Genomic DNA, 27,769 nt, shown 5'->3' on the forward strand with positions numbered 1-27,769 from the left:
AGTAAGGTTGCATGCCATCAGAAAAGAATTATGTGTTCGTGATTGCTGTTCATTGACAGTATAAGCTGTCTCTTGCACGCCATACTGGCATTCATTGCATAGTGTTGTTAACTATTTGTGAGGTGCCACTTTGCACCTGCTTCCCACTTTGGTTGATGGAGCAGCTGCTTTAGGTGGTGATGTTATGTTTAATTATCTAGGTAGGTGTAACCCCTTTTTTCACCCACGAGGCTTTTGACCAAGGAAGCTGCGTGTATAGCTGCAACACTATCAGTTGGATGATAATAGCTCCCTGCCGTTGTTCTTTCTAATGTAGCAACTATTTTAAAGCTGCCTAGTAATTTGACATTGATGCGTTTGCACGCAGAAAAACCAGGCTCGGGGCTACCAGACGATGAAAAGCCTGCCGTGACGGACACAGGGCAACCGCCATCAGTAAAAAACGAAGAGCCTCACCACGAAGAAACTCTTTCTGTAACCCTTTCTGCATGTGGTACAACCGACCAGACTACCTTCCCCAGGCTTGCCATTAAAAAAGAGTTGGTAGAAAACAACACCTTGGAAGAAGCTTCAAAGTCTCATAAATGTAAGTCACCGTCAGAAGTTGAGATGGTCCACGTGAACAGCGAGAAGGCCGAAATTCATCAGAATGACATCTCTGAGTGCCCACCAGGAGAGAGTGGCCAAGAGCTAAAGAAGTCCACTCCACATAGCGAGGACATTTCAAAAGACAAGAAAGATGACATCGACGGCAAGAGAGATGATGTTGCCAGCAAGACAAAAAAGCCGTCTGCAGTTGAGCAAAGCAACGCTGAGGATTTGTGCATGCGAGCCACAGCCGAGGACGGTGAAGTCAGGCCACCTTGCAAACCTTCATCGTCGCCTCAAAATCGAGCGCACACTTTTGCGAACCGAAGTGCACCTTCGTTGCCCGACAAGCCAGCCGCCACTCATGGGTTCGGAAATGCCAACGGGAACGGCGCAGTCGTCGTGTTGGAGTCTCTCCCCTGTGACCTCTCGGTCGTTCACCGAGAGGAGCCAAGCGTTCCCACAGATGACCAGCCCTCCTCCTCGGAAGTGCTCCAACCAGCGGAGGTCAGGCGGGTTGTCGACGTCGGTGCTGAGGACTTGCGAACCGGCGAGAAGCCGGAGGAAGTGCACATATCTGAAAAGAACGGTCAGCCAGAGTCGCCCAGCAGCATTCCATACGCGCACGAGAACAGCTGCCACGCTCCTGTGGTGTCGTCGACAACAACAAACCTTCGACATGTTGATGCTGTAGAGCAGCCACTGGCCCTTGACCTCACTAGGGTATTGCCAGAAGCTTCCACGGTCAATGCAGTATTGCCAGCTATTTCAGCCTCCCAGGTTTTGAGCACAACTGGCGAACAGCCAAGAAGCAGTGAGGCAGACAATGCTACTGCAGCCCATGATACTTCTTCTAAGCCATCTTCAGCTCTTGGAGACAAATTATTAGCTTCACCATCTTCACCCAGCCTTTATGCTCACACGGCAGGAGCAGAAACTTCTGTGCTTAAATCAGATGTCAGGGGTGCAACTGGTGCCAAGGGTGTAGTGCTTCCTGTGTCATCTGGTGTTGGTGAAGAAAGTTTGCAGCACGCCACTGAGGCAGTGACAGCAAGGACGCATGGTGGTGTTGCGGAGAGTTCTACTGATACAGTGCCGTTAAGGAATCTTGAATTTGACAAGCCAAACAGGACTGAACAAAGCAGTGAAAAGGAACATGTTCTAAATGTTGAAAAGTCAACTAGTGGTGCAAAGCTTACTGATGGGGGTTTCGAGAAGATCAGTAAGAAAACTTCATTTCTAGGGAACAAAGGCCATTCGGGGAAAGTCCTTCCAGAACATCACTCAGTGGGGACACCTCATGAGAAGTTAATGGACACAGTAGGAACCACTGAACCAATATCATTGGTGCCAGCAGCCTCAGATACAGAAACAAGTGCTAAGCTTTCAGCTTCATCTCCTATTGCTGATATTGAAGAAAAGGGAAGCGCCACTGTACCAGCGTCGGCTGTGAAAACAAAGTCCTCTGACAACCATTCGTGCAGTGAAGGGAAGGATGTTGCTAGCAGCAAAAGTGCTGTTGTCAGCTCACTGTTAAAAGACGGCACACCAATCAAGACAGTTGAGGAAAAGCCTGATGCAGTCTGTGACACAGTGCTAGGAGCGACCCCTAGTTCTTCTAGCACAGCTCTACTGAAGCCAGCAAAACCGCAGAAAGATGCAAATGATCACAAAAACTCTGTGGTGTTGCCGCCATGTTCGACTGAAAAGCAGTCACAGCCTAATCTACGCGATGTAGACAAAGAAAAGAGTGTGGTCGTTGTTGAAAAGAGGTCTAGAAAAAGCCAGCCACGGCATCTCGAAACAGCCACGGATCGGTCATCAGACGCTCAACCTAAAGATTCACTTACCACAACGTCGCCACTGTCACCTTCGGGCGCAGAGACCAAATCTGCCTCGGAAAAGGTTACAGTGGAGGCTGAGAAGGCTCCACGTCATTCAGAGGACGTATATGAGGAGGAAAGTTGCGCAAAAAAAGCAACGGGGCTGCAGCACGCTGATTTTGCTGATCAGAAAAGTGAGAATGCAAAAACAAAATCGGGAAGCAGCTTATGTAAGAAATCACCACGCAGCGAACAGGCTGCTGAAGTGCAGCTGTCTACTCTTGACAAAGAAGCCAGTGAAGAAAATGACAAACGAACCACAGATTCATCTAAGTGTGTGTCGTCGGAGGTTAAAAGAACTAGCAGAATGCCTCTCGACAGCAATAACCCTGACTGTGTAGACTCGGATGCAAACGAGACTGCTTCAAAATCGGTGGTTAAGACTGCTTCCCCACCCAGTGTAGAGAGTGAAAACCAGGAGACAAGCATTACTACAGGCACAAGCGATACATGTATGTCTAAAAGCACCAGCAGGAAAAAGCACTGCAGCAGCACCCCAGAAAAGGGTGCTACTGAGGGTGCGGGAGATGGCAGAGCTCATGTAAAAATAGGTAAGGTGCCTGCTTCCAGCACCAAAACCGGGGGAGAAGCAATAACTCGAGACTCATGTGCCAGTAGAGCTGCACCCAATGCTAGTCTCGGAGACCAACCAACAGTAGGAGCACTGAGTGAAAGCGATGAACAGACCAAAAGCACAGCTGACAAAGTTTCACGAGGTGCTCAATCCGACAAAGCATACAGTGAGGAAGCAACGGCACAGGAAAAGACTTTGCAGAAAGAACCGCACAAAAAAGATTCTGTTCAAGCGGAAAACTTGGGAAGTGGTAACACAATAACACCAGAAGATCAAACTGGCAGTGTTACTTCAGCGAAAAAAAGAAGAGGCAGGTCACTGTCTTCATGCGTTGCAGATTTGAAGAAAGGTAGGAGGCAGAGTAGAGCACAGCAGCTTAGTGAGGATTGCACTGATGGTGAGGCAGCACAGAGGTTGAAGATTAGCATTCCTTCATCTGAGGGTGATGTTGCGAAGGCTGGTTCCACCAAGGCAGCTTCTGAGAAGACATTCATAGAAGATAGCGAAGAGAAGGCTGTGTCTAGTAAGTGTGTGGAAGCCAAAGAAAGTTTTGCAGATTTTAAGAAGGGCAGAAGGCAGAGTAGAGCGCAGCAGTGTAGTGAGGATTGCACTGACGGTGAGGCAGCGCAGAAGTTGAAAACTGATGTTCCTTCATCTGCTGGTGATGTGACAAAGGCTGGTTCCCGTGAGGCTTCTTCTGAGAAGACATTCATAGAAGATAGCGAAGAGAAGGCTGTGCCTAGTAAGTGTGTGGAAGCGAAGGAAAATCAAAGTGAGGTGCAAGCTCAAAGCACTGACACCGTGGAGGATGATAAAGGCAAATCTATGGACACTAGTATGGACCAAGTTCTTAACGCTGAGGGCAGCACAAAAGAGCCGAGTGAGACTGAAGGCAAGCAGGACGGCAGTGTCGAAATCGATATGAAAGATTCAGATAACACTAGCAAAGATGCAGATGGCACTCCGAAATACACAGATAGAGAGGAAAAACAGGTTGCTGCTGGTGGAAAGAAAGAACCTAAGAGTAAACTCAAAGGTGAACAGGGCTCCAGGACTTCAACAAGGCTTAGAGGAGATGCTGCAGCAAGGAGGGACAAGGGAAAGACAGCTAGTGATGAAAGTGCTGCCAACTCTACACTCACCGACCAGAGCGATGTAATGAAGGATGAAGCTGTCATGGATGATGCACCACTTTCTACCGTGAACGAGACGGAGGCAATGTCAGCAGCACACGACAGTTCTACAACAACACCCGCTGATGAAGAAGCAGTGAGCACTTCACAGGTACCCACTGAGCTTGTGCAGGATGCTTCTCCGATAGTCAAGAAGCGCGGTGGCTGGAGAGGTCGTGGAGGTCGCGGAGGCCGCGGGAGAGGTCGGGGCAGGGGTCGTGCCGGCCGCTGGAGTCACATTAAGCGGCGTGTTCGACCATCAGATGAGCCCTCGCCCAAGAAACCCCGTGAGGCAGGAGATGACACTGGCGTGAATGGTGACACTGCGATACATGCAGAAAGTGAACCCGCCCCTGCTGTCGCCTTCCGGGGCCGCGGCAGGGGCAGGTCACGAGGGGGTCGGGGCAGGGGCCGCGGTGCTTCAAGGGGGAGGGGCCGTGGCCTGACCAGAGAGCTGGGTGCGGCTGCGGCTTGCCTCCTGGGTGCACCAGAGGGCGATCTGGCTGACGAGGACAGCCAGGGCCGCCGTCGGAGTTCGCGAATTCAGCGGGAGCAAGAGAAGCGACTGTCGGAGTTGGCCCAGCAGATGGCTCTGGAACAACAGCTCGAGGAGACCATCTTGCAGGAAGAGGCTGCCGCTAAGGGGAAGGCCACACCAACCAAGAGCCCCAAGGTGTGGATGTGTGCTATACTACCTTTACGATACTGCCTTGTATATGTCTTGTTTTACCATCATATACATAACTATGGGCGGAAATAAATGACCAGCACATAGGTCAGCTTCCAACCACTTCTAACTGTTAAAAAATGCAAACTTGTCTTAAATGTACTTTGACACTTATAAACACAATCTCTGCTTTAGTACTAAGGGCATAAAATTGTAACGTAATGCAGATGGCAAGAAGGAATGCCATGGGTCTTTCTAGGTGACTGGTGCTACTGTTCGTATGGCAGACAATGAGGTTTTTGAATGTTTGTGATACTATTACTGCAGTGTAGTTTTCTGCCTATATAATCTCTCTGGTCAACTTATTAGTTTGCATAGCTCAATGCTGCCAGCTTCTTTAAGCATGTGTTAAAATAAAGGTAAGTTCTTGTTTAGTGTTACAGTAGTGTCACTTATGTAATGTATTCAGTTTTATAATGCAGTAGCTCGTTAAACAATGTAGGCTTCATTAAAGCCCACTGGCACAAGAAAGTTTTGGAATCGTGCTTTTTTTTGTTGCAGTGTGATACTCAGGGCCTGCTAGTCACAACACGGCACATTTTTCGCTGCCGCACATAACAGATAATTAATTATAGTCTCTTCTTTACCGACAAGTCTCACTTTCTGTTCGAGAGCTCCAAAAACAACAAACCGCTGGGTGCAACAATCACCACCTAGCGTGTGGATCCTTCGACTACGCCAGCACAGAAAACTGTGGCAGGCTTCCGCACGGTACGCATCAAGAAGTTCGTTCGAACAGAAAACAGTAGATCAGGGTTGCCAAACACAAAACATTGAATGCATGCACCACGGTCACTGACTAGTGAGCAGCTGCCAAGCAGTATGCTGAAGCAAACGCAGAAAAAAAAGAAAAAGGGGGGCTTTGATGTCATGGTAACTTGTACTGAATGCAGTGTGGTAATGTGAGGGGAGTAGGGGCGTCACTGTGGGTCACCTGAAAGGGGTTAGTGTTGGATCATGTACGCGAACTTTCAGATCAAGGTCAAATACCTTCTAAGCTATGTTCGCCGTTGATATCTTGCTGATAATATACGCATGTTCGCGGGAATCATTCTTGCAGGCTATCTCAGTCGAAAAAATTTGTGTCGGTACCCCTTTAAGCCCTACACCATGTAGTGTTGCTTTTTATGTTTCAGAGAGTGCAACATAGATGTAAATAGTTATTTATGAGAATTTCGGGGAGCCACTGGGTACACATTCTCACTTTCAGTGCCTACATTGAGCAGATTATTAATGACAAGTAACAGAAAATCATGCCAAAGATGTAACAATTGGGAAAAAAGAAAAGTGGATTAAATGATAACTTGCTGCACGTGAGTGATGTGCTTATTGGCTTATTGGGCCTTCAGAAAAGCACCAGCTCTTCTGGACAACAAGTGACCATTAGTTATATTTTTGTCCACTTTTCTTTCTTCACGGTCACATTACAATTACTTCCAATAATATCCTCTATACACTCAAACCCCAACGTAACGAACCCTAATATAACCAAATATTGGTTATAACGAAGTAAATGAAGGGTACTCTTGCAATAGACAAAGTGGTTGGAACATACTTTTATAGCAAATTTTCAGATATAACGAACTTATTTTCGAGTAAGTTGAAACTTTGTTATAATGAGGTTTGAGTGTACTTTCCTCGGCATTATTGTCTGTTAGTTCTCATTAATATTGTGTCTAACAAAGAAAACGAGCCCTTAAACATACTTTTCTTTCCTTCATACATTGAGCAGAGTGATTTGTAGAGTGAAGCCTTGGTATAATGTCAGCATTATTAGAAATTTGCATTTCTAAACGTTGTTATTTTGAAATTTCACCTTTTATGAAATATTTAGGGATACAGACCAGACCTCTATAGTTTTTTATACATTTCTTCATCACAACAAAAATCATATGAACACTCCAGGTGCATATTGCTGTCACCACTGGCATTGCCATTATGTTCCTACAAAGTGAAAGCGCAAAAGCAATGCTCGCTGCAGCTTTTGTTTGAAGTTCGTGTGAAAGCTTGCAAAAGTTGGCAACGATCGTGGCTCAGTCCTGGTTGTTTTGCAGTGTGAAAGACCCATGTGGGTTAGGAGGCGGAAGGGGGGGAGCACGTGGCCCCTGCAAAATTGTGTGGTTTGAGCAGCAGGATGCGGTTACAAGCATCTGGTCCTGAGAGGGACAAGCAGGAGGCTTGTAGATGCTGTCATCTCCCTGCCGAGTTTGCACAGAAGTGATAGTAAGGGGGAAGGTCATGTCACTTACTCCAGCTGTTGCGTTTCCTTTTATTGCCATGGTGGTGAGCTGTGCCTAATGGGACACTAAAGGGCTTACTCTCTTGCCTTATTTCGCATAGCATTCCAATTTGTTGCTGTCTTTATGTGGTAGCAGTGGTAAGAACATTTATACAAATCGTAAGGCTGTACATAAGAAAAGGTTTTAGAATTAAAAAAAAGTACACTCAATGAAAGAAAATCAGTTTTTTTTTTTAACGTTATATTTGAAGCCCATGACATTGTCCGATCTACAAGGGGCACTCTCAATGAGGGGATGGGTAACTCATAGGAGACAAGGTTGCTTTGTTATCAACCATACTACTTCAGGTCCCACAGGCTCAGCTAGAGCAACAGTCACCGCACACGAGTTAGATGCTTATTGAGCCTTTGGAAAAGCGTGGGCTCGTCTGGTATGCAAGTCAGCTGGTCAGATTGTGGGAGGCTGTACCCAAGCTAAACCGCGAACCATAAGGTCATTGAGCACTCATCTGGCAGCCACTGTCTGTATGCCATCTTTGATGGTCCATGGCCAGCTAACTCTCCCAATGCTCGGGTATTCTCTTTTGCCTTTATCCCTGGCGATGGATTTTATGTCATGTTGCCAATAAATGCGCATGGAGGTCAACGAGCGGCGAGCTACCTTCAGCCTGGAAGGAAGCTATCGTTATCCCAATTCTAAAACAAGGCAAAGACCCGGCCTCAGTTTACAGCTACAGGCCGATAGCGTTAACCAGCTGTCGTTACAAGGTCTTTGAGAAAATGATTATTCAGTTTATTCAGAATTGAAATGCAAGTGATACAAGTGCATGTGTTATGTACAAATACAGAAAGAGGTCTCAAAGTCGCGAGACTGTGAGTGAGACCTCCTATAAAATCATACATGAGAGATACAACGCAATAGTAAAGAGTGGTAAGGAAAGAAAATTAAGGTATACAAAATGTACAGATAAGCACGAAATAGCGAACGTAAGTTATAAAAAATGTACAGCTAAGCATGCAAAAACTAACACGAAAATGCAATAACATTCACTTTGTATAATATCAAGCATCATTACGGTAAGGGTAGAAAAATTAAGATATACAAAATGTACAGATAAACACAAAATAGCGAACATAAGTTATACAAGGTGTACCGATGAGCACAAAAAACTAACAGAAAAATGCAATAACATTCAATGCATATAATATCATGCATTAAAAATTTAATAAGTGCGAACACAAGCCTTTTTTAAACATTTCGAGGGATCTGTTTTTGATCTCCAAAGGTAAAGAATTCCACAGGGAAACAGATGAAAATTTTGTGGTAAACTTGCCATAATTAGTCCTAGGTTTGGGTAAAAGGAAGTTATTAGCCTTTGCAAAACGAGTCGATGACGCCTGAGGAAACTGACTTGAGTGTAGTAAAGGAATCGGAAGTTTTCCATTCACATATTTGTAAATAAGAACGCCGAGAAAATATTTAGCCAGCTTCTGAACTGATAAAATTCCATGCGAACAGAGTAAGGATGATGCATTGGACATGAAGCCACTGAACGTTATTATTCTCAATGCTTGGTTTTGAAGATGTTGGATGGCTGATAAATGAATGGCATACGTATTTCCCCATGATGAAATGCAATAGATTATGTTGCTGTGAAAGAAAGCGTAGTAAAGTGACAACAATATTTCAAAACGAAAGAACGGGCGAACTTTTAGAAATATTCGAATGGCATATGCGGCTTTCCGCGTAAGCTCTAAAACATGTGAATTAAACTTTAAATGTTCATCTAATTTGACCCCGAGAAACATTGTACTAGAGGTAGAATGAATTTGAGTATCGCTTACGAAGACAGAGGGGTTCCTAGGTATAATTCGATTAGGTGACGAAAATACAACGAAGTTTGACTTTTTAGCATTTATGTTTAATTTATTCTTATTGAACCATTTAACGATATTTATCAGGTCGGTATTTAGTTTAAACAACATCGAGTCAACGTCTTTACCTGTAGTTAATATAGTGGTATCGTCCGCATAGAGCATACAGGACGAATGTGCTAGACATTGAGGGAGATCGTTTATATAAATTAAAAATAAAAGCGGGCCCAATATTGAACCCTGTGGAACACCGATGGTTATGGTTTTAGGGTTGGAAAAGGTACCGGACACATATACCACCTGTTCTCGATCACGCAGATAGTTACGAATTAGTTATAGTGGGACGCCAGGTACACCAATTGATTCTAGTTTCTGAAATAAAATGTCGTGCGAAATAGAATCAAATGCTTTTGAAAGGTCAAGAAAAACGCCTCCAACAAGACTACCGCTATCAGTAGCATATTTAATTTCCTCTGTTAGCGATATCATGGCGAGTTCAGTTGAGTAACCGGGCCTGAAACCGAACTGTTTGTTAGAAAGAATGTGAAACTTGTCTAGATAACACCGTAAACGTCCCGCAAAAAGCTTTTCTATGACCTTACTGAAGAATGAAATAATTGCTATAGGCCGGTAATTGGAGATCAAACGCTTGTTGCCTTTTTTAAAAACGGGAATAATTTTTGCTTTTTTCAGAGATGTAGGGAAGAACCCAGTTCCAAATACAAGATTTATAATATGATATTGCCACGTTCCATTTCCAAAGTTTTTGTTATCGTCCGAAAACACCGCACGATTCTCAGCGCAAACCGCGCCTGCAGTTTTCTAGAAGGTTCCGGACTGTAGTAGATCATTTCGATAAGATCACGCCCACTGTGCGAACGGTACAGATTGTTCTGGAACCTACGCCACCGCCAGCGATAACGCTAGAACATTCGGCGGCAAGAGTATAAATGCCGACGCGCTTCGCCGCTTGTCAGTTGTTGATCGAAGGCCGACGCTCCGTTCGCCGCTATCAGTCCGGGACTGCTATCTGTGCGAGACTGCTGCTGTAATTGGATTTTCAATTTACCGGGCACAGGTTCGCCCAAATAAACAGTTAAATCCTAACACGAAGTCTCCTGTCTTCGGCCACGTCACGACCCCGTGACATCTGGTGGAGGTGCTGCTTCGTTCATGTACCGGACGCCCCCGTCAAGCCGTGAACCCAGCCCACGTCGCGGAGAAGACACCGACACCAACCAGGAGCAGCGAACAAGCCGCCGACAGCAAGGGCTACCACCAGAGTACGGGCTTCTACCAGACAAGGCGCGGAAGACGAAGGCCATGACCGCGACTGCAGCAACAATGACAACCGCAGCGTCCCAGCCCACGATGGTCATGCATCAACCCAGGGAACCACCAATTTTCCATGGGTCATCGTTCGAAGACCCGGAGTCCTGGCTGGAGACATACGACCGTGTGGCCGCCCTCAACCACTGGGACCATGACGAAAAGCTGCGTCGTGTGTTCTTCTATTTGGAAGACACCGCAAGGACTTGGCTTGAAAATCGGGAGTCCACGCTCCGAACGTGGGATGTTTTCTGCGGCGCATTCCTTCAAACGTTCGCGAGCGTCGCTCGCAAAGAGAGGGCCGCTGCTTTATTAGAGACTCGGGTTCAGCTGCCAAATGAAAATGTCGCCATTTTCACAGAAGAAATGACCCGATTATTCCGTCACGCTGATCCAGACATGCCTGAGGAGAAAAAAGTTCGTTTCCTCATGCGAGGAGTCAAACAGGAGCTCTTCGCGGGACTGATGAGAAACCCACCGATAACCGTCCAAGAATTTGTAGCAGAAGCGACCACTATCGAAAAGACCCTGGACATGCGCACCAGACAGTATAATCGTCGCCTGACTGCAGACTGCGCTGCTGCTCAAGCCGGTAACTCCGGAGACCTGCGTGAAACGATCCGAGCGATCGTGCGGGAAGAGCTGCGCAAGCTGTTGCCTTCGGCCCAGCCTCAAGTGGATTCAATTGCCGACATTGTGCGAGAAAAAGTTCGGCAATCGCTTCAAATTCCCCACGCACCGCTACCCGAGCCGGAAGCTATGAGCTACGCCGCTGCACTGCGCCACAACGCTCCTCCCCGTCCACGCCAAAACGCCGCCCCATCGCACTTCCGTCGACAGACGCCACCGCCGCCACCACCCCCTCCGACGTCATACCGTTCGCCAGCGGCCCAGCGCAGTGCACCGAGGAAGACTGACGTCTGGCGCACCCCTGACCATCGCCCGCTCTGCTACCACTGCGGCGAGGCCGGACACACATACCGCCGTTGCCAGTACCGACAGATGGGACTGCGTGGCTTCGCCGTCAATGCACCGCGTCCACAGCCAGGAGAACGACCACGTGACATCGCCGACTACCTGACAGGAACTCGGTGGACACCACGAAGCCCTTCGCGTTCGCCGTCGCCCAGCCGCCGCACGTCAACGCACCACCGGCAGTACTCTGGCCCAACGCGGGGCCGGTCTCCTAGCCTGTATCCGGGAAACTAAGGGCAGCAACCGGTGGAGGTGCGGTTGCTGTGCGACGAACTACCGAAGATCCTCCGACGACGACGACGCCGCGACGGAGCTTTCCGAACACAACGCCAGCCAGGCAAAGCCCTGACGGCGAAAGCTCATTTACCGAAGGTGGCCTGACGACGCAGCATGGAAGCAGCGGAACAAGCCGACGCAGCCGTGACCCGACGCCACGCCCTAACTGTAATGTGAGACGGCGAACTAGCGACCTCGACGTTCTTATCGACGGCCACAGTGTGACTGCTCTCGTCGATATTGGAGCCGACTATTCTGTCATCAGTGGGTCGTTCGCCGCGAAGTTAAAGAAAGTTAGGACAGCTTGGAAAGGCCCTGAAATCCGCACAGCCGGAGGTCATCTCGTAACGCCTGCAGGAATCTGCACAGCGAGAGTCACCATTAACGGCCGTATTTATCCTACAGACTTCGTAGTCCTACAGCGTTGCTCGAGAGATGTCATCCTTGGCATGGACTTCTTATGCCTCCATGGTGCTGTCATCAACCTTAAAACAAAGTCGATAACGTTATCCACAGAAGAAGCACTACCGCCGCGCACGCCGTCAGGACACCATGCCTTGAATGTGCTGGAAGAACAAGTCACCATTCCGCCTCGCTCAAGCGTCATTATTTCAGTCGGCGCTCCTAAATCACCTGACTTGGAAGGCGTCGTTGAAGGCAGTCAGCATCTGTTGGTCACCCGAAATATTTGCGTCGCAAGAGGAATTGCAGAGCTGCGGGGAGGCAAAGCAACGGTTTTGCTCACGAATTTCAGCAATGAGTACAAACATGTGAACAAAGGAACAACGGTCGCATACATCGAAGAAATTGTCGAAGCCACCAGTGCTTTCGCCCTCGCCGATTCTGCGGAACCTGCTCAGAGGAACCAAGGCCCTCCCATAGCTTTCGACGTCAATCCCAGACTTCCGAACGATAAGCAAGAACAGCTCAAGGCCCTGCTCCTGCAATACGAAGATTGCTTTTCGTCGTCATCGAAAATTCGGCAGACCCCAATCACGAAACATCGCATCATAACCGAAGAAAATGCCAGACCACTCCGTCAGAGTCCGTACAGGGTTTCGACGCGAGAACGTGAGGCCATGAAGAGACAAGTTGATGAAATGCTGCGGGATGACATTATCCAGCCGTCCAAGAGTCCATGGGCATCCCCCGTGGTGTTAGTGAAGAAAAAGGATGGGACCCTACGTTTCTGCGTCGATTATCGCCGCCTGAACAAAATCACAAGAAAGGACGTGTATCCCCTCCCACGAATAGACGACGCACTTGATCGGCTCCATAACGCCAAGTACTTTTCGTCAATGGACCTTAAGACTGGCTATTGGCAAATCGAAGTCGACGAAAGAGACCGAGAGAAGACGGCGTTCATAACACCGGACGGCCTCTTCGAGTTTAAGGTGATGCCCTTCGGCCTTTGCTCAGCGCCTGCAACGTTTCAACGCGTTATGGATACAGTACTGGCAGGATTGAAGTGGCAGACTTGCCTTGTGTACTTGGACGACGTCGTCGTGTTTTCCTCCAGTTTCGACGAGCATCTTCGGCGCCTTGAAGCTGTACTTCAAGCCATCAAGACTTCCGGACTCACACTGAAGCCAGAAAAATGCAGATTTGCGTATGAGGAGCTCTTGTTTCTGGGGCACGTTATCAGCAAGTCTGGAGTTCGTCCCGATCCACGGAAAACAGCCGCCATCGCCGACTTCCCGCCGCCCACTGACAAGAAAGCCGTGCGCCGATTTCTGGGCCTGTGTGCCTATTATAGGCGGTTCGTGAAAAACTTCGCCCGCATCGCCGATCCTCTCACTAACCTTACCAAGGCCAACGTGGAGTTTAAGTGGGAAACGCCGCAGGAACACGCTTTCCAGGAGCTTAAACATCGCCTCCAGACGCCTCCGTTACTTGCCCACTTCGACGAATTCGCCGAGACAGAAATACATACTGACGCAAGCAGCGTAGGTCTTGGCGCCGTTCTTGTGCAGAGGGCTGACGGACTTGAAAGGGTTATTAGTTACGCCAGCCGATCGCTATCCAAAGCAGAAGCAAATTATTCCACAACAGAAAAGGAGTGCCTCGCCATCATCTGGGCTACGTCGAAATTTCGCCCCTACCTCTACGGCAGGCCCTTCAAAGTTGTGAGCGACCACCACGCATTGTGTTGGCTAGCCACCTTGAAGGACCCCTCAGGTCGCCTCGCACGATGGAGCCTGAGACTTCAAGAATATGACATTACTGTCATTTACAAGTCCGGCAAAAAACACTCCGACGCCGACTGTCTCTCTCGTGCGCCTGTCGACCAACCGCTACCCGACGACCCGGATGACGACTACTTCTTAGGAACGATAACTACCGACGACTTCGCTGAACGACAGAGGGCCGACCCGGAACTTAAGGCCCTAATAGAATACCTCGAAGGCAGGACCGCCGAAGTCCCGAAGATATTCAAGCGCGCACTTGCGTCGTTCTTTCTACGAAACGGTCTTCTACAAAAGAAAAACTTTTCACCGCTTCGAGCTAAGTACCTTCTTGTGGTGCCTTCAGCTCTGCGACCAGAACTCCTGCAGGCCCTTCACGACGATCCGACGGCAGGGCACCTCGGTGTTTCTCGCACGCTCGCGAGGATACAAGAAAGGTACTACTGGCCACGTCTTACCACCGACGTCACTCGTTATGTGAGAACATGCTGGGACTGTCAGCGACGCAAGACACCGCCGACAAGGCCAGCGGGACTTCTGCAGCCAATTGATCCACCTTGCCGACCTTTCCAGCAGATTGGTATGGACCTACTGGGGCCGTTCCCGACGTCGGCTTTCGGAAACAAGTGGATTGTGGTAGCTACCGACTACCTCACCCGCTACGCCGAGACAAAAGCCCTGCCAAAAGGCAGTGCATCCGAAGTAGCTAAATTCTTCGTCGAAAATATCGTCCTACGTCATGGCGCCCCAGAGGTCCTTATCACCGACAGAGGAACGGCATTCACTGCCGACTTAACTCAAGCAATCTTGGCATACAGCTAAACAAACCACCGCCGAACGACAGCGTACCACCCACAGACCAACGGCCTCACCGAGCGGCTTAACAAGACGATCGCCGACATGCTGTCAATGTACGTCGATGTCGAACACAAGACGTGGGACGCCATTCTTCCGTATGTGACCTTCTCATACAACACGGCGGTGCAGGAGACGACGCAGATATCGCCATACAAATTGGTCTACGGAAGGAGCCCGGCAACGACGCTCGATGCCATGTTACCCAACGTCACCGACGAAGAAAACCTCGATGTGAGCGAGTACCTTCAACGCGCCGAAGAAGCCCGACAACTTGCGCGTCTCCGTATCAAGAATCAACAGACGACCGACAGCCACCGTTACAACCTTCGACGACGCTTCGTGGAATACCAGCCCGGTGAACGTGTTTGGGTGTGGACGCCGATACGCCGACGTGGACTAAGTGAAAAGCTTCTGCGACGGTACTTCGGACCGTACAGGGTGGTTCGACGGCTCGGCCCACTTGATTACGAGGTTGTCCCCGACGGCATCACGAACTCTCAACGACGCCGATCGCGACCTGAAGTCGTCCATGTCGCGCGCCTCAAGCCGTTCCATGCGTGTTAACAAACTGACCTAGTGTTTTTTTTTTTGTGTATTATTGTTTTATCGTAATTTATTCATTGTACTTTTTTGCAATATTATTGTACTTTCATCTTTAGTTAAAGCATCGGGACGATGCCTTTTTTTCAGAGGGGGGCAATGCCACGTTCCATTTCCAAAGTTTTTGTTATCGTCCGAAAACACCGCACGATTCTCAGCGCAAACCGCGCCTGCAGTTTTCTAGAAGGTTCCGGACTGTAGTAGATCATTTCGATAAGATCACGCCCACTGTGCGAACGGTACAGATTGTTCTGGAACCTACGCCACCGCCAGCGATAACGCTAGAACATTCGGCGGCAAGAGTATAAATGCCGACGCGCTTCGCCGCTTGTCAGTTGTTGATCGAAGGCCGACGCTCCGTTCGCCGCTATCAGTCCGAGACTGCTATCTGTGCGAGACTGCTGCTGTAATTGAATTTTCAGTTTACCGGGCACAGGTTCGCCCAAGTAAACAGTTAAATCTTAACACGATGTCTCCTGTCTTCGGCCACGTCACGACCCCGTGACAATATAATGCATCACAGAATAAATGAGCTATCAGTTTCATGTCGGCAGCAAAGAACTTATCGAGACCAGCGCTTGTATTCCTAATACTATTGATAACGGTGAACACTTCCTCGGGGGACGTCGGATAAAGGAAGAATGAATGTGGTAATCGTGAACAAGTGTGTTCGAGGGATGCTGTCGACTGAGGAATATCAATGCCGAATGAGTCATTGAAAGAGTTCGCGATATCAGATGGGTTATCGATCACACGTTTTTCTGAGTGAATCAAGGTTATATCTGAATGTACCGTAGTCCTGCCAAGAAAATTGTTTACAGTTTTCCACTGCTGCTTAACGTCATTTCCGGCTCGCTTTATTTTATCTTCGAAATACATTAATTTAGCGGCTTTAAGTAACTTTCCTAATGTGTTTGAATATTCTTTATAGCGCTTTTGAAGGTGAACATTGAAAGGGCACTTTTTCGTCTTTTTGTATAAGTTATCCTTTTTCCGCAGACATTTTAACAGGTTAGGTGTCAACCACGGATTAATTGGGACAAGGTACTTTTTTCTGCTTACTACTAATATTGAAGCGCCGTGACTGCATTTGAAATGATAGAGGAAAGTTGTTGGTAGGCTATTTCAGCATTATTGCATTTCTTAACTGCCGACCAATCACACTGCTCGATGATGTTAATGAATGATGCAGTATTTAAGACATTCTTGAAGCATCGACTTATTTTATTATTATTGGAGATGCCTATGCTTGCATAAATGGGATAATGATCTGTGACAGGCACCTCGATGACAGCTGCTTCAGGAGGACTAATGAGGTTAGAAAAAATGTGATCTATAATAGTGCCATTGCCATGAAGTGGAACACGAGTTGGTTCAGTTATGAGGCACTCGTAGCCATACCCACTGAAGCAGGAAATGACAGGCGCCTGATGAAATTAACAGGCGCCTGATGCACTTCCTTGAAATTAATGGCCTACTTGACCCATACTAGTGTGGGTTTCGAGAGGCTCGGTCCACCACTGACCACCTTTTCCGTATCGAGGCACAAATTCGCGACGCTTTTGCTCATAAGCAATTTTTTCTTTCTGTGTTCCTCTATATGGAAAAGGCGTATGACACTACATGGCGCTTTGATATATTGCGAGACCTGTCACATTTAGGTGTGCGGGGTAGAATGCTGACAATTATCGAAAGCTACCTGTCCAACCGTACATTCCATGTCCGAGTTGGCACTGTCTTATCTCGAGTATTTGTCCAAAAAACAGGAGTGCCACAAGGAGGAGTATTGAGCTGCACACTTTTCATAGTTAAAATTAATTCCTTGCACCTGTCTCTTCCACGTAGTATTTTTTACTGCGTGTATGTCAATGACGTTCAGATTGGTTACAAATTATGCAACATCTCAATGTGCCAACGTCAAGGTCAACTAGGGTTGAACAAGGTATCTCAATGGGCAAATGAGAATTGTTTTATACTCAACGCACAAAAGAGCTTTTGCGTCTTGTTCAGCTGAAAGAGGGGCCTCCATCCTGACCCCAACCTTGACCTGCATGGTCAACCTCTGCCAGTGAGACCGAGCACAAGTTGCTTGGACTAACATTAGACACAAAACTAACCTTCATCCCACACATCAAGTATTTAAGGGACAGGTTCCTTAAAACAATGAATATTTTGAAAGTGTTGTCACGCACTACGTGGGGCAGTGACAAGAAGTGCCTGATGAATTTATATAAAAGCCTCGCACGCGCACGTCTAGATTATGGTGCTCTAATCTATCAGTCGGCAACACCATCGGCCTTGAAGATTCTCGACCCTGTCCACCATCTAGGAATTCCCCTCTCTACGGGTGCTTTTCGTACTAGCCCTGTTGAGAGCCTGTACGTGGATTCGAATGAATGGTCGCTCCACCTGCAAAGATGTTACCTGTCCTTTTTTTGTACTTTCTGAAGGTGAAGGCAGACAAAAAACACCCCTCTCATTTCACAAGTAATGATTTGTCTTGTTCTGGCTTGTTCGAGAACCGTCCTTTGTTGCGGCAGCTCTACTCGCTCCGTGTAAGGGGCCTTGCCGAAGAAACAGGTGTGCATCTTCTCGAACACAGTTTGATGGCTCCTGCCGCATATCTGCCACCGTGACAGTGGCATCTTATAGACTGTCATGTCTCTTTTGTTGAAGTCACAAAGCATGCACCACTTGCACGCATACATACATACTTCCAAGAACCACAGCATAAATACACATGTCCTGAATTCTTTACCGATGCCTCAAAGTCCAACACTTCTGTGTAATATGCAGCGGTAGGCCAATCCTTTTCCGAGACCGGCGTTCTTCATCCTGAAGCAAGCATTTTCACAGGAGAAGCTTACACAATACTGGCGGTCGTAAAACACATCAAACAGATAAAATTACAAAAGGCGGTAATATACACAGATTCTCTAACTGTGGTCAAAGCCCTGAAAAACTCCTAAAAAACACAAGAACCCCGTGTTGGTGTCACTTTAATCACTTCTGTGTACACTGGACACTTCAAAACAGCACATCGTTGTCTGCTGGGTGCCAGGGCATTGTGAGATACAAGAGAACATATTGGCCAACCAGCTAGCTGCTTCCGCCAATGACACCACTTCTAATGCACCAATACCAATCCCTGCACTTGACCTAAAACCTTTTCTAAAATGAAAGCTCAGGGGGCATTGGCAGAGCACGTGGGATAGACAGACAGACAATAAACTCCATGCTATTAAGCCGCAACTAGGTAATTGGCAGCCACTATCAATCACGACACACAGAAGTAACACTAACAAGGCTTAGAACAGGACATACATACTCTACACATTCATATCTTTTGTCTACCGGCAATCCACCGTATTGTGAGAGATGTGGAGAACCACTTACGGTTCTCCACATTCTCGTCCAGTGCAATGAGCTGGATGCTCTAAGGAAAAAGCATTTTTTACTGCCCTACCAACAGCAGCTCCCACTACACCCTGGGATGCTCATCGGTAGGGATCCGCTTTTTAATTCGCAATCACTTTTCTCTTCTTTAAAACATGTTCACAGCTTTCACCCCATATTTCAAGCAGATACGTAGCACGACCTCTGTACCGTGGTCGTGGCTGCGGTGACTACATCTCCCCTATGACGTTATTATCTTGACATTTTACCATCCACTTTCACAGCAGATATTTCACACCACTTGTCATGCTTTTATTACTTCCATGTTTTAACCCGCGTTAGCGGGAGGAATTTTAAGGCCCCTTTACAGCCACACATCTTATCATTGTTCGTATCTCTAGTCTATTGAAATGGCGCCCTTTGGCCATCAATTGGCCCTTGCGCCATTAAAAACCACTCATAATCATCATGGAGGTCATTGAGGCAGCAAGCGGTAATTGGCCTTGCTCAGAGGGACAAATGAGAGGGGCATTGTGTAACGTGTTTCCCCCTGTTAGACCTTGGAGAAGGCCTTTCTTCATTTCGTCTTTAAAAACATAGATGGCACTGCTGTGCTACAACATAATGCCACGTCAGGGGAAGTCCTCTTCACAACAGCCATATATGTCGCTCATTAACCTAAAGAAATGCAAATGTCACAGGCTGCAAAACTAAAGCTTGAGCGACCTCACAAAGTTATCACCGCTTTGGGTCGCCATAAAATCCCAGTGCTCTCAGAGCAGTGGTGTGGAAGTGCTGCACCGATTGCGCCATGCTGTGCCGATCTGAGCTGCTGCACCAAGCCACGCCTAAAGGGCAATTTGCACGTGCCATGCCAAATTTAGTCAAGTTTTATCATCGACCATGCAACACGCGTGTAATACACAAAGGATGCAACCGCGTCCATATCAAACGTCTTTTTTCGGATCATGCATGAATCTTGCGCCACGTGAACACAATGCATGATTCTTGTTGAGGTGGTGTTTCTGTGTATACCTTATTATGCGACTCTATATATGTTTCAGCAACAAAAGTGTTAGGCAAACTATAGTAACGGCAGTCGTCTTGCAAAAAAATCGCCACACCGTTGCCGAGCAACCACAGCACAGCACGCGCTCGGCGGTTGCGCGGCAACGGTGCAGTGATTCTTTTGCCATATGTATTGGAAAAAATAAAATAAAATAAAAATCAGTGTCTCTGGCAAAGCGATGACTTCAATAGCAACAATTTGTAATGGTGTAATGGTGATGCCGCACTCGCTCCTTTCTTTCTGTTTTTGTTATTGCACTACTACGCATGTAACGCTGCCTTGCCCGAACCGTGCCCGAATAACTGGGGACCATATAGATAATCTTAGAACCTTCCGATGAGATTACACGCACCAGGCATACATTACAGTTTGTTCTGGAACTTACGCGGCCACTAGCGATAATGCGGGAATCTTCATTGGCCCATGTATAAAGACCGATGCACTTTGCTGCCTGGCAGATTATTGACGGCTGACACTCTTCGCTGCTATCAGTCTACCGCATGTATTGCTTGTAGAGTGATGTTTCATTTTCTGGGCACAGGTTAGCCCAAATAAAAAGTTCACTCATGAAAACAACTTCTGCTGCCTTCGCCAACATCACGACCACTTGACAATGCGAAGGCTGCTGGCCAATTTTTTTGGATCTAACATCGCGACACTCACAACTACAAAACGCTGGGGTAAGAGAATAGTAAGTACGTCCGCTCCAGGGAGAAATGCTCCTATCGCACAATATCTTCCCGTTGAGAGTGCTTCACGTAGAATGGTTTACTAGCCGTGCACTGATACTTGACGATATCTCGCGTGCCAGCTATCGCAACCACGCCCTTGATTAGAATGAAAGTTCACGGTTGCTTCACGAGGGACCCCTTTCCCCTGCGTCTTTTCGCGCTCGTTCAAGACTGGCGGCGTGTTTCCCCTCTGTTTGAGCATTCGCCGACAGTTCTAACAGGTAACGGGGTGCTAACGCCTGCGCCCTCCGAGCAACGGAAATTGGTTGTCTCGTTTAATTTGCTCAAGCACCGCTCATCACTCCAGCTTGCGCAATTATACGCGCGGGTAGAATGTGCGATCCGCAGGGAATATTACGTACTTCTAGTTTATATAACTCCTGGTGCAGCGAGGGAACCTAAATTTCCTCGCGGTTTTCATGTCGGTTGTGGCACTTCAATGACTAGAACATAAGTTTTCTTACATTTATTTTTATAGAACCCAATTGGTTTAGTGTGAAGCTAACTTTTATTATATTAGCTCCCCTATAGTCTTGAGTTGCTGTTCATGTTGGATGCTGTACTTTGATCACATTTTGAACATGGCAACATTTTGAAATTAAGTTTTTGTCATTCATCTAAGGTCTAGTAGCTGTCCAGAGGGCTGCTAATGTTTTTTGTGTGAGTTACTGCGCTTTCACCTTTCCTGTTGCAAGGTTTAATATATATGAATTTCAGGTAAGTCTGGTCGCTTGATCAGCATTGCATGCTTAGTAAAAACCACTGAAATTTGTTGTGCTTACCAGAAAGCGAAAATTCCAATTAACAGTGATGTGTGGCCCGAGAAATCTGCTCGAAAACTAAAATTCAATGCTCCAAAACTTCCTTTTACTGCTCCAAAGCTGCTCCAAAACCACATTATTTCTGCTCCCAAAGCTGCTCCAAAAAAGCTCACTTCCACCATTTAGAGTCGTGCAACACCAAATTGATCATGTCTACTGAACTGAAGCAAACCACTTGGCCAGTGAAGTCCCAGCATTAAAAACTGTTGCACACTGCAATAACAAAAGAACTTGTCTAAACTGGCGTAGGAGCAAGCCAACAATTTCAGTTATGGCATCTTTGTTCTTGGTGACTGTTATGTCCGGTGTTGTCGTCGGCTCATAGAAGTACGCGTTGGTCGCGGTAGTCCAAAAAGCGCAGACAACCTCGAACGGTTAAAAACAAGTTTATTCCTATTCGGATAGAGGCGGCGGCCGAACTGCCGGGGGAAACGAACGGTGGCTCGTTTGCGCCGAGCGGGGGAAGGGGAGGAGTCAATATCTGAAAGCAGTTTCAACATCCGGTCCTTCGCGGGTTCGGAGGCTCGCTCGTGACACAGGGGTGCTTGGAACACAACATCTCCTCCCTCCCTAGATTGTCGCTTGGAATCGATCTGGGGGCCGCCGTGGGCGCGTGGACGCTCTGGACGCACTAGGAAGAGAAGCCTCCGCTCGCTGGGTGTCGTTTCTCTTGTGTTCAGGGCCGGCGGGCGGCGGCGCCGATTCATCTGGTGCGAGATGCCAGGCTAAGTGGAACGAAGCTTCCGTCGAGGTGGCTGCTTGAATGGGAGGTTCCCTTGGCAAATTACCTGAATGGCGTAGCTGATTAAGGTGGCGGCGTGTGGCCTTTCCACCAATGTCAACGAGCCATGACCGCAAACCTATGCGTTTGAGTGCCGTCGCTTCAACCCAGCCGGGCTTTCTGTGGAACTGGCGGGCGTATATGCGCTGTCCACTTTCAATTCTCCTGCTATGCGGGAGCTTTTCTTCCTCCGACGGTGCTTTCGCTGAGGGCTCCGGGACAATTGCTGTCAGCTGGGTTCTCATTTTTCGTCCGAACATCAATTTCGCTGGCGTTTGATCAGTAGTGCTTTGAACAGTGTTGTGCTGTCTGAAGAGAAAGCGCGCGATGCGGCGTTGCATTGTCCCAGTCTGGTCTTTAGTAAGGGCGCGCTTTAGCTCAGCCATGTAGCACTCGGCTTGTCCGTTCGTAGCCGAGTGGTAAGGAGCTGATGTAACAGACGAGACGCCGTTGTCGCTGTAAAACTTGAGAATCTTCGTGGACACAAACGGAGTGCCGTTGTCCGAGACCACCTTGCGCGGTAGGCCAAATGTTGCAAACAACGACCGCAGAATGTCGATAACTGCTGCCGATGTCGTTGTAGCCATTTGTTTTACCTCCAGCCACTTGTTGTATGCGTCTACAACCACCAGGAACGAACACCCTTCGATAGGTCCAGCAAAATAAATTTGCAGGGTGTGCCAAGGCGTCTCTGGTCTTTCCCATTCAGGAATAGGGGCTCTTGGCGGGCTTCTGTGGTTGCATTGGCAAGGCTGGCAATTGTGAACTGTTAATTCTATATCATGGTCGATACCAGGCCACCACATATAACTTCTGGCGCACTTTTTCATGGCAACAATGCCTCGATGACCTGCGTGGACAAGCGACATGGCCTGTTCGCGAAGTGCCGCTGGAATTACAACTCTTGATCCCAAGGTGATGCAACCGCGATGAGTGCTCAACTCCGCAGCTCGCTTGCGGTAAGCGTTGAAGTGTTCACCCTTTAGCTTCTGCACGTTGCCTTGTATAGCTGCGTAGACTTCCTTCAAGACAGTGCACTCCTGCGTTGATGCTGCTACCGTGTCAGCTGTTAGCGGAGGGTTCGGCAGCGCCTCGAACATGAGTATATCACCCGGCGGGAGTGGTTCATCTATTGTGGTGTCTAGTGGCAGGCGGTTTAGTGCGTCGGCGTTCTGGTGTTTTTTCCCAGTGCGATGTACGAGTTCGTAATCGTACGCCGACATCTTGATGCACCATCGTGTCATTCGCGGCGACAATGTCTGTGGCATTGGCTTCTGGGGACCCAAAATACCCAATAAGGGCCGGTGATCTGTTATGAAAGTCACTTTCCTGCCGGTAATGTACTGCCGAAAGTGATCTGCTGCGTAGACGATGGCAAGTCCCTCTTTATCAAGCTGGGAATAATTCCTCTCTGCCTGCGATAGGGAGCGCGAAGCGCGAAGCCACTGTTATGTCCGGTGTTGTCGTCGGCCCATAGACGTACGCGTTGGTCGCGGTAGTCCAAAAAGCGCAGACAGCCTCGAACGGTTAAAAACAAGTTTATTCCTATTCGGATGGAGGCGACGGCCGAACTGCCGGGGGAAACGAACGGTGGCTCGTTTGCGCCGAGCGGGGGAAGGGGAGGAGTCAACATCTGGAAGCAGTTTCAGCATCCGGTCCTTCGCGGGTTCGGAGGCTCGCTCGTCACACGGGGGTGCTTGGAACACAACAGTGACCAAGTTTCTTTACTTTTTTTTACCTGCCGCAGTGTTCTTGTGGCTAAAGCTGTTTACCCGCAAGTCGCGGGATTGAATCCCTGCCGTGGGGGTCACATTTTTGATGGAAGCAAAAATGCTTGGGGCCCGTGTGCCTAGATTTAGGCGCCATGTTGAAGAACTCCAGGTGATAGAAATTTCCGAAGACCTCCACTACGACGTCTTTCATAATCAAATGGTGGTTTTAGGAAGTTAAACCCGAACAATTCTCATTACTATTTCTTTTTTTTTCTGTTTTTGCTTTTCTCCTCTCTCTCTCTCTCTATTTTTTTCAGCATCACTTGCGTAATGCCCCAAAATCAAGACCATGTACAGCATGGCGTGTTTCAGTTGCCAGATCAAGAAAAGTCTTTTCAGTCAGTTTCATCACAGAACAACCTGAAATTTTTATAGAGCTGGTAGCACTACAGCTAAGAACTGTGACCAGATAAAAGGAAGATCAGCTGAAGAGAAACAAACCTTCAAAATACTCTTCCTCTCAACGGTGAGCTAGTTGGTTAAACATATTTGCATATGTCTTATTCAGTGAGTGTGTCGGCAGGCATGGTAAAGCATTTTTGCACAGCATATTGTTGTTATATAATCGTGGCTTTTCATTTGATTACACAGTTGATAGTTTGTGCTAGTGTGCTTCGTTGCGGTGGTCTAGTGGCTAAGGTACTCGACTGCTGACCCGCAGGTCGCGAGATTGAATCCCGGCTGTGGCGGCTGCATTTTCGATGGAGGCAGATATGTTGTAGGCCCATGTGCTCAGTCAGAATTTGGTGCATGTTAAAGAACCCCAAGTGGCCGAAGTTTCCGGAGCCCTCCACTACGAGATCTCTCATAATCTTATGGGGCTTTTGAAAGGTTCAACCCCACGTATCTATCAATATATGCTTCGGTGATAATTTCACCAACACAAACAGATGGGTGCAGTTGGGACCATCTTTGTTCAAATATTGAACTTAGGACCAGTACCCTTACAAAATCTTTAGCTGAGCTTATCTCACCAAACAAATTTCACCGGGTCAACTGATTACGAAGCTTTTTCCTAAGAAACCTGTGTGAGCCTCCTTTATAGCTTCATGCTCCTGCCACATCAATGGAATCTTTGTTTTTTTCTTTTCAATTGTGTTCCTTCTCTTGCATTGCCTGCTTTTTGTGGCACATGTGACTGTGGCGTTGGAATAAGAAGTTGTGCCGGTTTGTATTACGGTTGATTTCTCCAGTATTTTCATAATTTCTCCAATTTATGTGGTTTTTGTTTTGCAGAAGCGCAGTCGTCAAGCTGACAAAGATTACGTTCCTCCAGAGAATAGCAAACGAAGGTCAAAGGTGGGTTTCTATAGAGGCGTAAATCTGCGTAATGTAGTTAACAGGGTACAGTGGTAGTCTTACAAACCCGCAGTTGCACTTGGGAATCAATGGCAGTTGAGACTCGAGGGAGACCACCAAAATAGATATTTGAAAAACTGAGATATCGGATTTGCCTGAAGAAGAAACAACGCACTTATTTTAGGATTTGGATGACCACTTTGTGGGTTTCCTTAACCCTTTGAAATGCTTCGTACACATTTGTGTACACACTTTGTTCTTGTTAATTGTCTCGACAAGCAGCAAAGAAAAAGTAAGGTATATTGAGGCTTAGATGAATTGAAGCTACTACATAATAGTGAATATATCCATTTAATGTCATTCTGCGGGATATTAATGTATGTGATTACTTCGGTAGTGGCACTACCACGTTTCAAGTGTTGTTCGATGTAACGTGTTGCAAATCACTTCAAAAGTATAAATTTTTTAATTGAGAACAATTATATTTCTAGCTTGGGATTTGATTCTATCTATGCAAAAACAGAACACGAATCACATAAGGACAAAAATATCTAATTATTATTGAATTGTGATCATGAATAATTAATATGACTTTATTTTTGTAATAATAGGATATCAACTGCCTTGAAATAAAGTTGCATAAACTTGAAACATTTACACCCAGTTGTTGACAGGTTGCGTCTGAATGTCTTCAAGTTGGTGGGATTAAATTATACACATGTGAGTGGCTTATGTTGAAATGAACTTGCAGAAGGGCGAGGCCCACCAGGGCAGTCAGGGCTCGGCCAGGCGCAGTGGCAAGGCTCGTGCAGAAGAGGAAGAAGAAGAAGATGAGGTCAAGGGCCGCAAGACCATGAAGAAAAAGAAGAAGAAGAAGAGACGCCGTGGTGGGAAGCACGGTGGCGGCTCCGGGGTGAACGGCACATATCGCCGCCGGTCTTACCACAACCCCTGGGAGGCCTCGTCGGACTCAGACTCGTCCTCGCAGCTTGAGGACGAGGAGGAGCCCTATGAGGAAGAGGCCTACGATGAGGATGAGGAACTGCACTTCGACGACAATGAGGACGAGTTTGCCTGCGAGGAGGTGGACCCCAACGCAGAGGTGGTGGTGGTCAAGAGGGCGCGCACTGTCAGAAAGGGTACGTAGCTCGTCGGCTTTGCATTCTTTTTACCTTGCATTGTTGGTCGATTCCGTGTCATAATTTCTGTCCTGTTGCTCTGAACATTGTGTAGAATAGTAAAAGGGCAAGTTGGTAGTTCATAATCTTTTTATAGGAATAAACTGACGTGGACCTAAAGAAAGACCGAAAATGGCAAAACTACCTTAGTTAATGAAATTTAGCGCTCCACTTAAAGAAATGCTTGTTCAGTTTTCCCAAGCACTCAATAGAAATTCCTGAAATGACACCAGATGTTTAAAAGAAAATTGTGGCAGATTTCCGTGTTGACAAAGTATTAGAAAAAAGCGTAGTCTGTCTTCACAGAGCAGGAAATTTATACTCTTGTGCAGTTGCCAGAGGTGCAACAGCTTGCGCCAATTTCATACAATACCCCATTATTGTGCCGAACTACGCCAAAGCCATGTAATTTGCGGGAACTGAGCTATGCTACGCTAAATTGCCCGATTAGTCTCATAATTATCTCACGTGCACCAATTTCAGCGGGAAATAGAGGCCACATTGGCCACCTACACTTGGCGTCATCAATCGAGCCAAGCACTTAGACCCTAAACCACAATGTAAAATATAGTTGTTAGAGGAGAACACCCGCGAGATGCGATCGACCTGATAAAATATGAGATGAAATAACAACGCCGTGTTCCCATCTGTCTGCGGACCACAGTAGATACCTATCGGCGGGATGGTGGAACTTCAAGACAAAAAAAAAAAAAAAAATCACATCTCCCGCTCAAGGGGACCATGACGTGATGCGAAGCAGCATGGGAGCTGCCGTTTACCATTTACATTGGTCCTTTATAGCTCGGGGTCTTCTTGCCGACGTTTACTTTGAACTTCGGCATGTCGAGCTTTCCGCTGCTCCGTGATCTCGGCAGGCATTAAGGTATTACTGCAACTGGGGTCATGGCTGACGGTGGAACTTATGACATCGGCGCAGTAACTGAGCATGTGTGCGACCTAACGTGAGTGAGGAGGAGGAATGTGCGGAAAAGGTTTTCTACAGCGCAGCCACAGATGTTAGCTCATGTGTGGCATGGAGGCAGTGTTCATGCCACCCCCTCCATCCCACCTCCACGCACTGCTCACGCGAGAAGATTGTCCTCCCACACCCTCGCATTCACGCGAGAGGGTTTGACGTAAACCTCCTTGGGGACTACGATCAACGGCTACGAACAACATGGGACACGTCTCCACTTGGAGCATAGGAGAAGAGAGAAAGAGAGAAGGAGGATGCACATGCGCAGTGGAGGTGTGGACCCCTCACTGCTGAGGATGCTTTTCGTTGCCTTCGCCAGCGACTCGGAAGAGAGAAGGGGAATCGTAGGAGAGGATCGAGAGGAGGAGGTGCGCATGTGCTGCAAAGGTGGTCACGCCGCACTCTACATTGAGCTCAACCATAAGATGCTTCGCATCTAAAAATGCGTTACCGTAGCCACCAAC

The 27,769-nt window shown here is 47.6% G+C and overlaps 1 protein-coding gene across 3 annotated transcripts in view; it reads left to right on the plus strand.

Moving 5' to 3' along the window:
• LOC119177930 (uncharacterized) overlaps nucleotides 1-27,769 on the plus strand; it is a 69,040-nt gene that overhangs the window by 9,867 nt on the left and 31,404 nt on the right. For all 3 annotated transcript variants that reach the window (XM_075885954.1, XM_075885933.1, XM_075885922.1), the window contains exons 5-7: nucleotides 368-4,890; nucleotides 25,089-25,151; nucleotides 25,903-26,290. In XM_075885954.1, coding sequence (XP_075742069.1) covers nucleotides 368-4,890; nucleotides 25,089-25,151; nucleotides 25,903-26,290 — 4,974 coding nt within the window. The remainder of the gene's footprint in view (nucleotides 1-367; nucleotides 4,891-25,088; nucleotides 25,152-25,902; nucleotides 26,291-27,769) is intronic.

This window comes from Rhipicephalus microplus, chromosome 1 (genome assembly GCF_043290135.1).
Source record: "Rhipicephalus microplus isolate Deutch F79 chromosome 1, USDA_Rmic, whole genome shotgun sequence".
NCBI lineage: Eukaryota > Metazoa > Arthropoda > Arachnida > Ixodida > Ixodidae > Rhipicephalus > Rhipicephalus microplus.